We start from the raw sequence: 15601 nt of genomic DNA on the forward strand, positions 1-15601 counted from the left end.
CACCCTCAAATTGTTTCAACCCTGTATGAATTTCTTTCTTCTGTTGAACACAAAATAAGATATTTTGACGAATATCGGTACTGAGACAGTTGATGGACCCCACTGACTTCCATAGTATTTTTTCCCTACAATGGAAGTCAATGGGGTCCAATCAACTTTATTCTTTTGTGTTCAATAGAAAAAAATAAATGTATACAGGTTTGAAACAATGTAAATGATGACAAAATTTTAACTATTTCAAAGGACAAATTTAACTTTTTTTTAAGTAAATTTTTGTATCAGTATATAATTGGTAACCTATATTTAAAAGTCTAAAAAAGCTCTAAAAAATATTTTCATTGTTACTATTGTTGTCACACCATGGGGTAAGCCTATGTTGTTGTTTGATGGCTGAAATATTAGATCTATTATATATATATATATATATATATATATATATATATATATATATATATATATATATATATATATATGTATATATATATATATATATATGAAGAGTTCAGATGCAAAAACCTCTAAATGCAATTTTCTTCTAAAATGACCATTTTTATCAAGCTTGTATATTTAAGTTGAGTAATTTCACTTAAATGACAATTAATAGGTAATCTTCATTGCCATTTAAGTGAAACCACTGTGAAAAAATGATTTGATGTGTTGAGAGCACAGTTCGCCTATATTAGTAAAATGTACTTCCATAATATGGTATTATTTTTCCTTTGTTAACCCAATTGCTAGCATGGAATTAATCATTTTAATTCCGAGAAGAAAATTCACACAAAAATCTGAATTAATGAAAGCTGTGAACCATGTCTTTTTTTTATTTATGCTTGAGAAATCAAATACTTTTGCAATTGGACGACATAGCCATAGTGACAAGTTGCCCCATGTGACAACTAGCCCCGGTCTATCCCCACGCTGTATATTTAGGAAGACAGGGGCTGTTCAGTCTCATCCTGAGTCAAATTGCTCCTTACTGAATAACCTTGGTCGTCAGATAGAACAGCTGGCAGATCTTAAAAGGTAATAAATATAAAAATATGAAAGTTTATATCCGCATGGTAGGATATGATCTGTCGAGCTGTGACATTGAGCAGCGTGTAGGACGACAAACGCAATGAGAGAGAGAGAGAGAGAGAGAGAGAGAGAGAGAGAGAGAGAGAGAGAGAGAGAGAGAGAGAGAGAGAGAGAGAGAGAGAGAGAGAGAGAGAGAGAGAGAGAGAGAGAGAGAGAGAGAGCAGTACCGAGCCTTAACAATCAAAAACTGAGATTTGCTGAAAGAAAGAGATTTTCCAGTGGACTCATCCACACATCTCACTCGCTTCTGCTGAGGAGGAAAGAGACGCGCGTTGAATGAACGCAGACCGTCTGCACGCGAATGACATTGTCAGCAGCGCTTCGCGAGATTTCAGAGTCCGGTGTGAAGAAGATGAATTGATGGTGTGTTTTCTGAGTGACAGAGGCGCAGATGGGCTTCAGCATGACTTGCCTCTGGATTTTAACTTTGGCCATCAGTGTTCACAGAGGTAAGACACGAGTACCTTTACAAGGGACCAAATAACTCAAATTCCATTCAATGTATCCATCTCTCTTGCTCTGTCACACGCTCGCGCGCTGCTGAAGGTGTTTTAACTTTGTTACTATGGTAACACTGTAGGTTAAATAGCGCTTTGTTGTATGGTCTCGTGTCAAGGCTTTTGAATAGATTTTAAACGGTATCACCCACCGGTGACCTTCTGTGTGTGTAAAATTATTTCAATTTTGAATGAGCACAGTTGTGTTTTTAAGAGAAATCTCAATTTTATAGGCTCAGTAGTCATATTTCCTTTTTTATTGCGTGTTAATGATAGCTTGCCTTGCAGGATCATGTTTGTAACACCTCTGCCGTGCATCTCGCGCTACAGTAGCTAGTGCAGGGTCTCGTGCCTCCCGTCTTGCTCGCGTGCGCGTGACTGTGCAGTAGAAAACCGTGGGACGCATCACCGCTGACGGGATATTTCACTGGGAAGAAAACACGGAGTGTGCGCGAATTTCAGTGGCTATATAGATGAGGTCCGCGGACGAACGTGACTGTAGTGTAAAGTGTAGCAGTGACTGTGTGAAGTAAAGTCAATGAGAATTAAAAAAATGGGCTTAGCTTTGAACCAAGAATGAATGGACAAAGAAAAAAAAAAGAAAAAAAAATATATAGCCTGTATAGCTATATATAATTGCTTATATATTATATATATATTAATATCAATTTATTGGTTTACTGTAAGTTAGGCTATATCTTAAAATAATGCGATGTATTACATGCATCCAAATATGTAAGACATAATGTAAGATATGCATCTAATAACAACATTTTTAAAAACGTGGTATTAGAAATAATAAAAAAATATTATGAACTAGGCTACCTTAAAATATTTAGTGTTTCTTCAGTAAACTATTATTAATTATTTTTATAATATTTTTTAGTAAAAAATAAATAAAAATAATTGTTTAATAGTTTATGGAGAAAGGGGCAGTCCCGAAATTCCCTCAATGAGCACTTTTGTTTTGATTTTATTTAAAAAGTAATAATAGTCTAATAAAAAATATTTGTTAACGTTAGTTAATGCATTATTAACTAACATTGAACAATACATTTGTTACATCTTTGTTAAGGATAATAAAAATACAACTTTTTATTATAAGTTCAGTTTAGCTGAGGACCAATAATATTACCAGATACAACTTTTGACTTTGATATTGTATTAGTAAATGTTAGAATTTGGTCAAATTAATAAATTCAGTTACACTTTATTTTAAGGTGACGTAGTTACATTGTAGGCCTAATGTACTTACCATAGAGTTATGGTTAGGGTTTGGTTTATGCATAATTAACTGTTATTACTATAGTAAGTACATAGTAACGTGTAACTATCACCTTAAATTACTATAAATTCTTCAGAACTATATTTCATTGATAGTTCACATTCACTCTAATAAAGTTGATGTTAACAAAAGAAACCTTATTGCAAAGTGTTACCATTATTTATTATTATTAAAAAATATATATATTATCAGAAGAATAGAAGAACTGAAGGGAAACTGCTATTAGACTCACATCATTGGGGTCCCATGACCTCCAAATGATAAGACAGCAGATTCAACCTCAACAGAACATTATAACACAGCCATTCTGTGCTTGTTCTTTCAACCGGTGTGTCTGCAAATATTTGTAGGTGTGTAGGTGAAGATCAGAGAGTGTGTTCTCTCAGATCTCTACTTGTTAGCAGATTTTCATGTGAAGATGGTGGTATAGAAAGAGACAGAGAGGTGATGAAAGAAAGAGATTGAGGGAGGTGAGACCTGTTTGCAGGAAGTGTCAGCAACTTTCTCTGATGGAGGGATTCAGAAGAGAGAAAGAGAGAGAGAGAGAGTGATGGATTGATTTCGAGTGAGAGCACCAAGTGACACAGACATGTTGTGATGGAGGGATAGCGTGATGGAGAGATAAGGAGACAGGCCCGACTCAATCTGTCAAGGAAAGGAATGCAAAGGGAGGGAAAGAAAAGTCGGAGGGAGGACAGAAGAGGAAAATTATGTTATTCTTTAATTAGTCTGCAGCATTATCGTTTAACATTCCTGGTGTGATCTCAAAAGCCCTTGTGTAAACGTACTGTGATCATGTGACCAGACTGTACAGAAGAAAAATGCTGACCTTTTTAGATCTTTGACATTATTGTTGGTTTTGATCTTCTTTCCAGCTTTCCTTATTTTCAAAACAATCCAGAAATAAGAGCAGAATGAATAGACAGCACAAATGCTGCTGATGTATTTCCGGTAATCTCAGCCAGCGTCTTTACTTCCACATAGAGCGTTTTATATGAAGAAGTATACTAGCGGCAAAACTTTAATAACATTCACACAGTGATTTATAATTTAAGTATTATATTATATTACACACCGGAAGTGAGGGAGACAAACCTGGAAGCGATCGTACATAGGTCGTGCCTATGTTTGCTTGTGAATACATTTTTTTTCATACACTGTCCCTTTGAATTTAATGTAAAAAAAAAAAATTCCATAAGAATGATCATGATGGGTTTTCATGTTTTATTATTAAACTTTCCATAGACATAATGATTTGTATACGGTACAAACTGTATATTCTCCGCCCACTGATCCCTAACCCCACCCCTAAACCTACCCATCGCCGCCCCCTGATCCCTAACCCCACCCCTAATCCAACCCATCTCTGCCCCCTGATCCCTAACCCCACCCCTATTCCGACCCATCTCCACCCCCTGATCCCTAACCCCACCCCTAAACCTACCCATCTCCACCCCCTGATCCCTAACCCCACCACCTAATCCGACCCATCTCTGCCCCCTGATCCCTAACCCCACCCCTATTCCGACCCATCTCTGCCCCCTGATTCCTAACCCCACCCCTAAACCTACCCATCTCTGCCCCCTTGATCCCTAACCCCACCCCTAATCCGACCCATCTCCGCCCCCTGATCCCTAACCCCACCCCTAATCCAACCCATATCCGCCCCCTGATCCCTAACCCCACCCCTAATCCGACCCATCTCCACCCCCTGATCCCTAACCCCACCACCTAACCCGACCCATCTCCACCCCCTGATCCCTAACCCCACCACCTAATCCGACCCATCTCCACCCCCTGATCCCTAACCCCACCACCTAACCCGACCCATCTCCACCCCCTGATCCCAAACCCAACCCCCTAATCCAACCCATCTCCGCCCCCTGATCCCTAACCCCACCCCTAATCCGACCCATCTCCACCCCCTGATCCCTAACCCCACCACCTAACCCGACCCATCTCCACCCCCTGATCCCTAACCCCACCACCTAATCCGACCCATCTCCACCCCCTGATCCCTAACCCCACCACCTAACCCGACCCATCTCCACCCCCTGATCCCAAACCCAACCCCCTAATCCAACCCATCTCCGCCCCCTGATCCCTAACCCCACCCCTAATCCGACCCATCTCCACCCCCTGATCCCTAACCCCACCACCTAATCCGACCCATCTCCACCCCCTGATCCCTAACCCCACCACCTAATCCGACCCATCTCCACCCCCTGATCCCTAACCCCACCCCTAATCCGACCCATCTCCACCCCCTGATCCCAAACCCAACCCCCTAATCCAACCCATCTCCACCCCCTGATCCCTAACCCCACCCCTAATCCTACCCATCTCCACCCCCTGATCCCAAACCCAACCCATCTCCACCCCTTAGATCTAGATCCAACTCCGCCCCCTTAATGTAATGTACTGCAATGAAGTGCTACTGGAAAATGACCAAATAATTGGCGACCAATCGTAAGGGATTTTGGATATTGGCATCTTTGTGGCGAACCAATAATCCCCATAATTTAGGGTTTATCAGGCCCAACATTAAAAAAACGACATTACCCATGATGCTGTACAGAAAATTCCACCAGACTATGGGCCAAAAGATCTCGTTAGCTCCGCCCTGCAAATCAAGCTCTCCAAATACTTAAATATTTGAATATATATGCATATTTTGCAAAAAATAAATAAATAAATAAATAAATATATTGTTTTCATGTAATCAACATTTTAAATGAGTTGTTTTATTTATCCATTTTAAATTGCAGTGCTTAAAGGGTTAGTTCGGTATTTTACACTAAAGCCTTGTTTTAAGATGATTTCTGATTAAATAAAATGAAGATTGAAATTTGGACAAATGCTCCTGTCCCGAGAATTTTAGGTTTCTGTGATAGCACTTGACTTGGTACAAAAACTACAATAAAACCTGTTGGAAAGTGGAGAGTGGAAATGTATAGAACACAGAATACCTTGTAGTATAAAAAATGTCCAAAACCGCAAGCTTCCTTCGGATCAGATTGGCAAAAACGCATCTAATACCAGGTGGAAACAGCAGCACCAATGTTACCTTGCTCTTGTATGCACTGTGTGAATTGTGCTGAGACATAAATGTTTAATATGACTGATGTAAATTTTCAAACAATATGATAAAGGTTTTTAACATTTGCTGTAGAAGTTATTTACTGGTTATTTCATCATACCTTGTACATGTACAGTTTTTTTTTTATTCATGCACCAGTGGTATTCCAGTGTGTGAATGTTTCCATGCAATTATTAATAAAGCCATAGATGAACATTTGTTTTAGATGACACTTACACCAATGTGAGACAGAAAGAGAAACATTGATGCATTGCAGTTGATATTTTTAGCAAGTCTATTTAATTACTTGCGAAACTAGTGAGCATTGCATTTAGTTGGCAGGTGGACCAAGCAATGTTTAATAACAACTACACTGATGGAATGTCGTCTCCAAATGCCTGGAATACTATTTATAAAGAGCTGATTGCTTTGCATAGTATATTATTATTAGTGTGCACCATGTTGCTTGACACACTTGCAATAGTTGTTTATATATAGTCATTTGTGCAGGGACTGGTACAGTATACAGTATATGTGTCTAATACAAGACCAGGCAGTCGTTAATTTCAGTGCAGAGATGATCATCAGGAAACATCTCATTTAAATGCTTGTGTAGAAATATCAGTCCCAGATCTGTCTGGGCTGGAGATCTCTCCAGTGGGTTACTGGTAGGCAGCAGTAATTTTGTTAGATGAATAACTGGGGCACAGGTGTGAAGACATACGTGCACGTTTGGACAAGAATGAGATTTTGTGGATACAGGAGGAGACTGTGAATACAGGTGTACATGCATACATACTCAAAGGCACACATGAACACACATTTGTCCAGCTATTTTTAAACTGTAACCATGTGAACATCTAGTGGTATTATTCTAAGGGGTTTTGTGATACACAGTGATAGCTTCAAAGAATTGTATTTATAAAGACTAGAGCGAGTTGTCACAAGGAACTATAAGGTTTACACCTTAAAGCTTGGCTATTGCTGTAGTAGGGATAGTTAAAGGGATATTTAACCCACGCGTCAATGATTAATATTTTGTAAAGTAAGTGGGAAATTATGTGAACACGCATACGTCGTGGTGCTGTCGTTCATTAAAAAGACCTTTTGTGTTCCAAAGATGAACGAAGTCTTACAGGTTTGGAACAAAATGAGGGCGAGTACTGACAGATTTTTCATTTTTAGGTGATCTAACCCTTGAAAAAATAAACACTTGATTTGAAATAAAATACACATTAACTGAAAAATAAGAACTTAATAAAATAAAAATGATTTCGATTTATTTAGGTTTTTTTCTTATTTTAATTTCACTTGATGTACTAAGATAAAGATGAATAAAATTGATAAAAATAATAACTAATAGAAATTACAAAAAAATATCATTTTTTCATGAAATTTATATAAAAAGAAAAAAAGTCAAACTAATTAAATTATTTTTAAAACTATAATAATATAATTAATATAATAGAATATAATAGAATAAAAACTAGGCCTATGTAATATTGTAACAATACTAAAATAAGTGTGGTTTAATTTTGGTAGTACAACATAATGTGTAATACAGTATATTGATCAATTTTGATATTCTATTCATGCAGTTTCATGAATATAATTTTATTTTTATTCATAATTGTTTAATGGCTTACATTATTGCTGTAAAACCATTAGATACATTTTAAATACAAATTGGTTCCCATTTTGAAAACATGGGTCACAAAAGGGTAAATGTGAGACTTTCAAAACCAAATTAATTTAATAAATATTCACTGAGTAGAAAGAGTGACAGCTTGCCCTGGTTTCTCTTGTATAAAAAAATACTTCAATAAAAGCGAAAGATTCTGTAACTTTGAGATTGATTTTGAGAGCATGTGCTCTGCTCTCAGTGTGTGCCTTCAACCCGGCCTTATCCCAAGACGTCATATAACTGACATTTTGGGACGTCTTTTGACCATACGTCAATATTCGCCTTTTTAGGGCCCCCTTAAACGTTGGTAGATGAGGTTATGGGATCCTACCCCAGACCTAAACCTAACCCTAAACCTAACCCGTCACCTAACTGACGTTAAAGGTAAAGCGTCAGTTGTATGACGGCCCGGGATCGCCATCTACCGACGTTTAAGGGGGCCCTAAAAAGGCGGATATTGACGTATGGTCAAAAGACGTCCCAAAACGTCTGTTATATGACTTTTTGGGATGAGACTGTGTTGGTGCCTTCATGATCCAGAATCCCAACAGTGGCCTCTAAAGCCCGGGACACACCAACACCAAGCCTATGTTGCAACGCATTCTCATCCCAAGGCGTCATACAGACCTTATTCGATCTGCGCCATCAATGTTTGCGGCGGCCATATTGTTGACATAGAAAGCACAGAAACTGTCGGTCTGTCAATGGACAAGCGAGGTAGCGTCGGGATTATCCATGGTATTATCACTGTTTTTTTTTATAACAGCGTTTTTTTTTTCTAACAAAAATCTGTGCTTGAACACACCAAAGGGACTACAGGAGGCTGTCAACTAGCATGTGCGTTCTGTGCCAGCGTGTAAGTAAATAACTGTCCATATCAGCAGTATCAATAGTCTGGTTTCGTCACTCAAAAATGGAAACTGAACCTAGGACTGGACTACAGATATACAAACAATGAAACACTTGCTTATCAATCAACCATGCTGATCCAGTCGGCTCATATTATTACGAAAATATCAGCCAATCAGAGTTCTCTCTCACACTGAAGGCCCGATGGCAATTTAACATACTAAATCGGCCCAAAAAACCATGATGGCGTCCGACTAGAGCCAAAAACTAAGACGACCGACAATCATAAATGGCCCGTCAGCTTGGTGTGTCTCGGCCTTAACAGCTAATTGGTCTTAATTGATATTATAGATGTGCATAAACTTAACTGAATGAGAATGCAAACAATGTTTGTGCTAGATCTGAGAGATGGACTGAGTATTCATTGGTTTCTATGAATATTCATTGTATTACTTTGTCTGGTGTGCTCTGTGTAATATACTGATGATGTCATTACTGATGCATTGTTAGTAAATGTGAATGTATGTGCGAGAGCACTGCAGTTATCAGCGAGGAAGAGCGGGAGGCATGAAGGGGGAATTATTTTTTTTGCGCTGTCTCTTTTTTAAGTAAATCTGTTACTATAGCAACCCTAGAAGCAGAGGCAGAGAGGGAGGGAGAAGGGGTGAACTGGGGGAGTGCGAGAGACCTGGTAACCATAGCAACTCACAAAGGGAATGGCAGAAACTTACAGAAATATATGAGATGTTATAGGTTGGGAAGGAGAGGAAGAGAAAAAAGAGAGCAAACGAGGTGAGAACGATCTCAGGGAGGGACAAGAGCTAAATGGACGGAACAAAGTACCTCAGCCAATCAGAGACTCACCCTCGTCACCATTGCCCAATCAGAGAGCCGCTGGAACACAAAGCACCTTTCATGCACAAGACTGCGGACCGTAGTAAAACATGACACACAGAGAATGAATGTACATAGGATTTTGCAGAAACAGCAATGCTCACCAAAAATGAATGAAGTAGTAATAAGAAGCAGTATAAATGTGCTCACTTCACATGCACATGCTTTAACTTAACACAAATATTCAATTATTAGACATAAGGCAATGAGGGAAGAAATAAATGAAATATATTTTTATGCTCGGACAAAACTTATATAGTGTTTATAAAACAGCCGTTTTTAGGTTTTGCTTGCAGTAGGTTTACTGCTCGCCCTAAGGTGATCCTTGACGTGGTTTCATGCATTTGACATTGACATGTTTAAATGGGTCCTGTCAATCCAGTTCTACATGAAATATCAAGCCAACATGTGCTTCCTTTGTTCTAGTTCTGCTCATTGTTCTTTTAAATGTATGATAATGTGGACCATGCTGAGGACAAATGTAGGCCTTCGTAAAACAACCCTGTAAAACAATCATTCTTTATTTTCACTAATTTAGTTTTACACTGTTATCTAGAGCTGCACAATTAAACATAAAAATCTGGGATGTGGGTTCAAACACCCATTCTAAATGACAATGATTCGCCTGTCTCGCAAAATCACACCGCCATAGAGAGCAGTTGTGTAGAAACAGCTTCACAAACATTCTTTTCAACCACACACAGTTATTTCTGTGTTACAAATATTCATATTATCACAGTAGTACTGGGATAAAGGTTTATAGTTTGGATATGAACACTGTCTATGGAAGCGATCCAAACAAACATGACGCTTCAAATTACAATTGTATCGATTACATTACAGTAGGTGGAGAAGTGATTGTTAAAACATGTTTTTGTCATTGAATCTTTCATTCATGATATTTTTTGAAAAACACTGGTTCATCCAGTAATTAAATGAGTGAGTCATTGAATCATTCATTTATATTTTAAATCAATTAAAAAACATTTAAACCATAGCAATCAAATGAAACATTTTAAATAGACTGCAGCAATTAACATTTTTTCAGAACCTTTAGCAAATTACGTTATTTTATTTTAGTTGTCTGTTCATAATCGTGGGAGAATCGCGATCTCTGTTTGATCTCTGTTTGAAAGACAAACAAAGTGATTGTCACTTTATCGAAACGATATTCTCACTTTATTTTGTGGCTCTACGGTTATCTAAATATATGTATATATATATATATATATATATATAACTTTTTTTTTATCTAGCTGCTAAGTACGGAAGCCCTAAAACTGCAACGTTAAAAAAAAAAATCTATAAAAAATAAAATAAAAAATCTAGCATTTCGAGTTTAAAGTCGAAAAATTTCGAGATTAAAGTCGAAACATTTTGAGAATAAAGTCAAAACATTATGATAGTACAGTCTTCCATAGAAGTGTGTGAATTCATAACAGTGCGTGTCCACTGGCTCAGAGTGTGTGTGTGCGTGTGTGTGTGTGTGTAAAGAAATGCACTTGTGAACTTGAACTGCCATGGATCAACACAAAATAGTAGCTTTTTACTTTTATCTGCTTTCAACTAAATTCTACACAGTTGCTAATCTACCAACAAGAATTACCATGGCGTTGCCTATAGACGAGCGCACAGACTCCGCAGGAGTAGGCATCTACTAGGCAACACTATCTGGGTCAAGAACACAACAGTATCCGTTCTGTCTCCCTCTTCACCGTAAATACGTTCCGGATACATTTTAAGTGCATCATTCTGTATCAATCATTTGGCTGATTTGGATTTAATATCCACTAATGGTGGTTGAGGAGAGATTCTCTGATATGATTGTGTAAAGCGCTATGAGTGTAGACCTAGACATATGAAAGCGCTATACAAATGCCTCATACAATCATTCATTCATCTTCATCCAGTCTGAAAAGTGTTTTCCGGGTTGGTTTTCCTGTCTATTCCGGCGCAGTATACTTTATTACATCCTATAACGGTAGCCTAATGTGGGTAGATTGGCACCTGTTGAATTTACTTCACAGTGTGAAACACTTGTGTGTGTGCGGCAATGTGAAACAATGGCAAGCACACACGCAACTTCTACGGAAGACTGTATTCTCGTACTCTCGAAATGTTTCGACTTTTTTTTTTTTTTACATTGCGGTTCAGGGCCTTTACGTGAGACATTGGCATCACAGAGTCTGAAATATATCCTTTAACACATTAATCCTTTCACACATTGCTTGATGTATAAAGCAGATGCATAAATTCTTTAAAGGGGTGGTTATGATTTCACGTTAGTGTGTAATGTTTTTGTTTTTGCATAAACAACATCTGCAAAGTTACAACGCTCAAAGTTCAAGCAAAGGGAGATATAAACAAAAATTGGTTTTTAAGGACTACAACAAACGGCTAGTAGGGATGACATTTCTCCCGGGTTAGGGACATCACCAACCCTACAATTTACATAAACCTCACCCTCGGGAACACAATTTATAGATTATCAAGACAGAATATGCTAATCAATAACTAGAAGATAACTACACATTAGCTACATAAATTCATCAGCTAACCATTCAAAAATTTCCTGTTGCTTCTACATGTTGTCATTTCTTCTTGAGTCTCTCCATCATTGTCTGACTCCGGTTTGAACATAAAAGGCTAAAACTTGTTGAAATTTTCAGTGCATGTCTGTGCCAGTACAAGCTCTTGAAGCTCCACCCCCTGTGCGGGAGCAGCAGCTCATTTGCATTTAAAGGAACAGACACAAAACGGTGCGTTTTTTTTTTTTTGTGTTTTTTTTTTTTTTTTTGCTCACCCTCAAAGTGGCAATTTTAACTTGCTGTATTAAAATATATGTGTGGTATTTTGAGCTAAAACTTCACACACACACACACACACACACACACACTGGGGACATCAAAGACTTATTTTAGATCTTGTGAAAAGGGGATTACACAACCCCTTTAAATTTCATTACTCAATCTGAGCAAGAATACAGAGGTTTGCTTGAATAAGTTTAATATTTGTTTACATATTTATAATATAAAAGAGTTGTCTTCTAATTGTGTAACTGTGTAATAAACAATGTTCTTTTATTATTTTTTATTCCCAAATTATATCCAATTCATTATATCCAATTGGTTTGAGATGTCAGCATTGGATGGCATTTATTTTTGCATCTAGAAGACAGTCTATTGGTTAGTTAGTCATCTAAAGTAATTTGCAGAAAATATATTGCAGGGACAGTTCCTCCCACAGCAGCTCGGAGTTAAGTGTGTATCTCAAGGGCAGAATTGATAGAGCAGGATTAATTACTGTAATCATGTCTCAGTGTTTGGGTGATCTCTATTTGTAACTGAACTTGCCACCTTTAGGGCAGAGGTCCAGATCCATTGGCATTAGGCTGAAGGATTCTCAGAATTCTTCAAATGACAGAGAATGAATACACAGGCTAAAGTTATAAAATCAGTCCATTGTTTTCACAACAGCTGCGCAATTATGGGAAGACAAGGGTTTTGTGCTTACGAAGTCAACAATTTGGTTTTGGGAGTGATTTCTGATGGTGCCGAAATCTCCTCCACTGTTCTTTTAATAACTGGCATTGTTAGTAAATGTATATTTGTTTGGCAGACACTTTTATCACTTTTATATAGTAGTGGCCAAAAGTGATGTCCAGTCTCGGACAATTTACATCGTTACCCTTTATTTAAATATTGTAACATTTATATTATTAAACATGTTTTATAGATTTTGTTAGGTTCCAAAAGGGGGGGTTCATCAATGCCATAGAAGAGCTATTTTTGGTTCCCCAAAGAACCTTTCACACTGAATGGTTCTTAAAATGACCATTTCTTTATTAGTGTGAAGAACATTTCTAAAAAAACCGAAAGAACCTTTTTCCACTATAAAGATACTTTTGTGGAATGGAACGGTTCCATGGATGCTAAATGTTCTTAAAGGGGTCATTGGTTGCAAAATTCACTTTTATATGGTGTTTGCATTTTTATTATTATTATTATTATTATTATAAATTAAACCTACACTTCATACTAAATATAGTGCAAATCTATTAACATCTTTAGACTTTATTTGGAGTACATCTTTATTGCACATTTCTTAATATTAGAGTGCCCCTATCATGGCTTTTTGAAAATGACCTTTCATGTAGTGCGTAAGTAACATACAGTAGCTCTAAAAGAATGACATCCTGCAAAGTTTTAAATCTGAGAGTGCACCGTACTGTATACAGTTAATGTCTTTCAAAAGTAAGAGTCATACGTTGTGACGTCAAGGCGAAACATTAGCATATTGCCCGCCCACTTATTGCGCGCAGACAGGGAAAACTTGAACCCCCCCTGGCAGCTGATTCCTGTGGATGCTGAACAGAATCATGTCGAGAAGAAGCTGTGCTCTATAATGTGAGGGTAAAGCCAGTTTTTTTCACTGCCCAAGGACGAGCATGTGAAGAATCAGTGGTTAAAATTCATCCTTACCATGATATCACAGCAGTAGGCTATAATCCTAAACTTTTGCTGTGACCCTTTATTTTACTGACGACTTCTTCTCAAATATCGGAGTTTAGTATAGGATTCCCCAACCCGATCTCACGACCAAGTCGTACAAATTCGACGAATGATTAAAAAGTGGCTAATTCGTAACAATTCATACGACCTCACTCGTACGAATTAATACGATTTTGCTAAATCGTACATATTTTACGAATTGGCCAATTCGTATGAATTCGTACGAATGACCTACCCCTTACCCCGCCCCTAAACTTAACCATCACGTGGGTTTAGACAAATCGTACGAATTAGTACGAGTGAGGTCGTACGAATTAGTACGAATTAGCCAATTTTTAATCATGCGTCGAATTCGTACGAATTGGTCGTGAGATAGTGTTGGATTCGCCAACCGCTTGCTCTTGAAAGATGGGTTTCAAAAACCTTTGAGATTGAGTTTTATATTGTGTAGGTCTCCTGCTAACTTATGTTATCACTGTCTTGGTGAAATAATCAGTTGTGGGGCACTATTACCTAAAACTGTGTCTATTAATGCAGATTTTCTGTCGTTCTCGCTACTTTAAGTAAAGATTAAGCATGGAGCAAGATTTGTTTTACCAATGTTTATTTTACATCAGTCATTCACACTAGAGCTCGGCTAATGTATGCACTGTTATTGGTACAGTTTCCACATGTTCATCGCAATAAATTACAAAAAAAAACTCCTTTTTATGGACATGAGGAATTACAGTTGCAACATCTCCTACCTCAAACTGAGTAGGAGTTTCTCGGAAACGTCGAGAAACGTCGGCCTTGCGATGGAGGTTCGGGTTCTTCCAGTGTTTCATCATCGGATTCGCGAACAAATTGATATGGTAAAATGGACATCATTGTTCATTACTGTGTGTAGTTTATGGTGTATGACCCTCAGGACAAGCAGAGCTGACTGTAAAGGCAATAGTGAAGTGAGTTAGCTTTTTAGCACTACCGGTTCCCTCGCTCTAAATTCTATGGGATTTTTGAATGGGTTTTGGCTAAATCGCCTGAAATAAGGTCTGTGGTGAACAAAGCCTATAAATATTTGAAGAGTTCAGATGCAAAAGCCTCTAAATGCCATTTGAAATTTTCTTCTAAAATGACCATTTTTATCAAGCTTGTATATTTAAGTTCAGTAATTTCACTTAAATGACAATTAATAGGTAATCTTCATTGCCATTTAAGTGAAATTACTGAACTTAAATATACAAGCTTGATAAAAATGGTCATTTTAGAAGATAATTTCAAATGGCACTTAGAGGCTTTTGCATCTGAACTCTTCATTTTCACACTTTGATCTATGATATAGAACACAGAGGTTGTAACCTGCTTGTGGTTTTTTTAAACTTTATTGTGTCTGCTTGTGTTTTTAAAAAACTTTGTATAGGCTTCAAAATGTATAAATTTTGGATTAACTTGTAAAGATTATCTTCCTAGACAAAACGTGTAAGCGTCACAACTCTTAGTTAAACAAAGATCTTATTTTTTACGATTTCCCAAAAGTCTATGGGGAAAATGCATAGGCCAATCAGAGCAGAGTAGTTTGCGGAAATGAGGGATTTTGAGAGATTGATTCATCTGACGAATCGTTTAAATGTGGTGATGTGAAAATGTATATTATGAGAAAATGAAACAGTTTTTTTTTTTTTTTTTTTTTTACCTTTGATGCATGTAAACATGTTGGAGGAAACTCCAAAACAACACCAGGAA

General features: G+C 37.5%; 1 protein-coding gene across 4 annotated transcripts in view; it reads left to right on the forward strand.

Annotated features, from left to right (window-relative positions):
* Positions 1-1254: 1254 nt before the first annotated feature.
* The window catches only part of kirrel1b (kirre like nephrin family adhesion molecule 1b), a 48841-nt gene continuing 34494 nt past the window's right edge, over positions 1255-15601 (forward strand). For all 4 annotated transcript variants that reach the window (XM_039694837.2, XM_039694840.2, XM_039694838.2 and 1 more), the window contains exon 1: positions 1255-1526. In XM_039694837.2, the coding sequence (XP_039550771.2) occupies positions 1469-1526 (58 nt within the window). In that variant the 5' untranslated portion in view covers positions 1255-1468. The remainder of the gene's footprint in view (positions 1527-15601) is intronic.

Source organism: Pimephales promelas, chromosome 5 (assembly GCF_988280905.1).
Source record: "Pimephales promelas chromosome 5, fPimPro1.hap1.1, whole genome shotgun sequence".
NCBI lineage: Eukaryota > Metazoa > Chordata > Actinopteri > Cypriniformes > Leuciscidae > Pimephales > Pimephales promelas.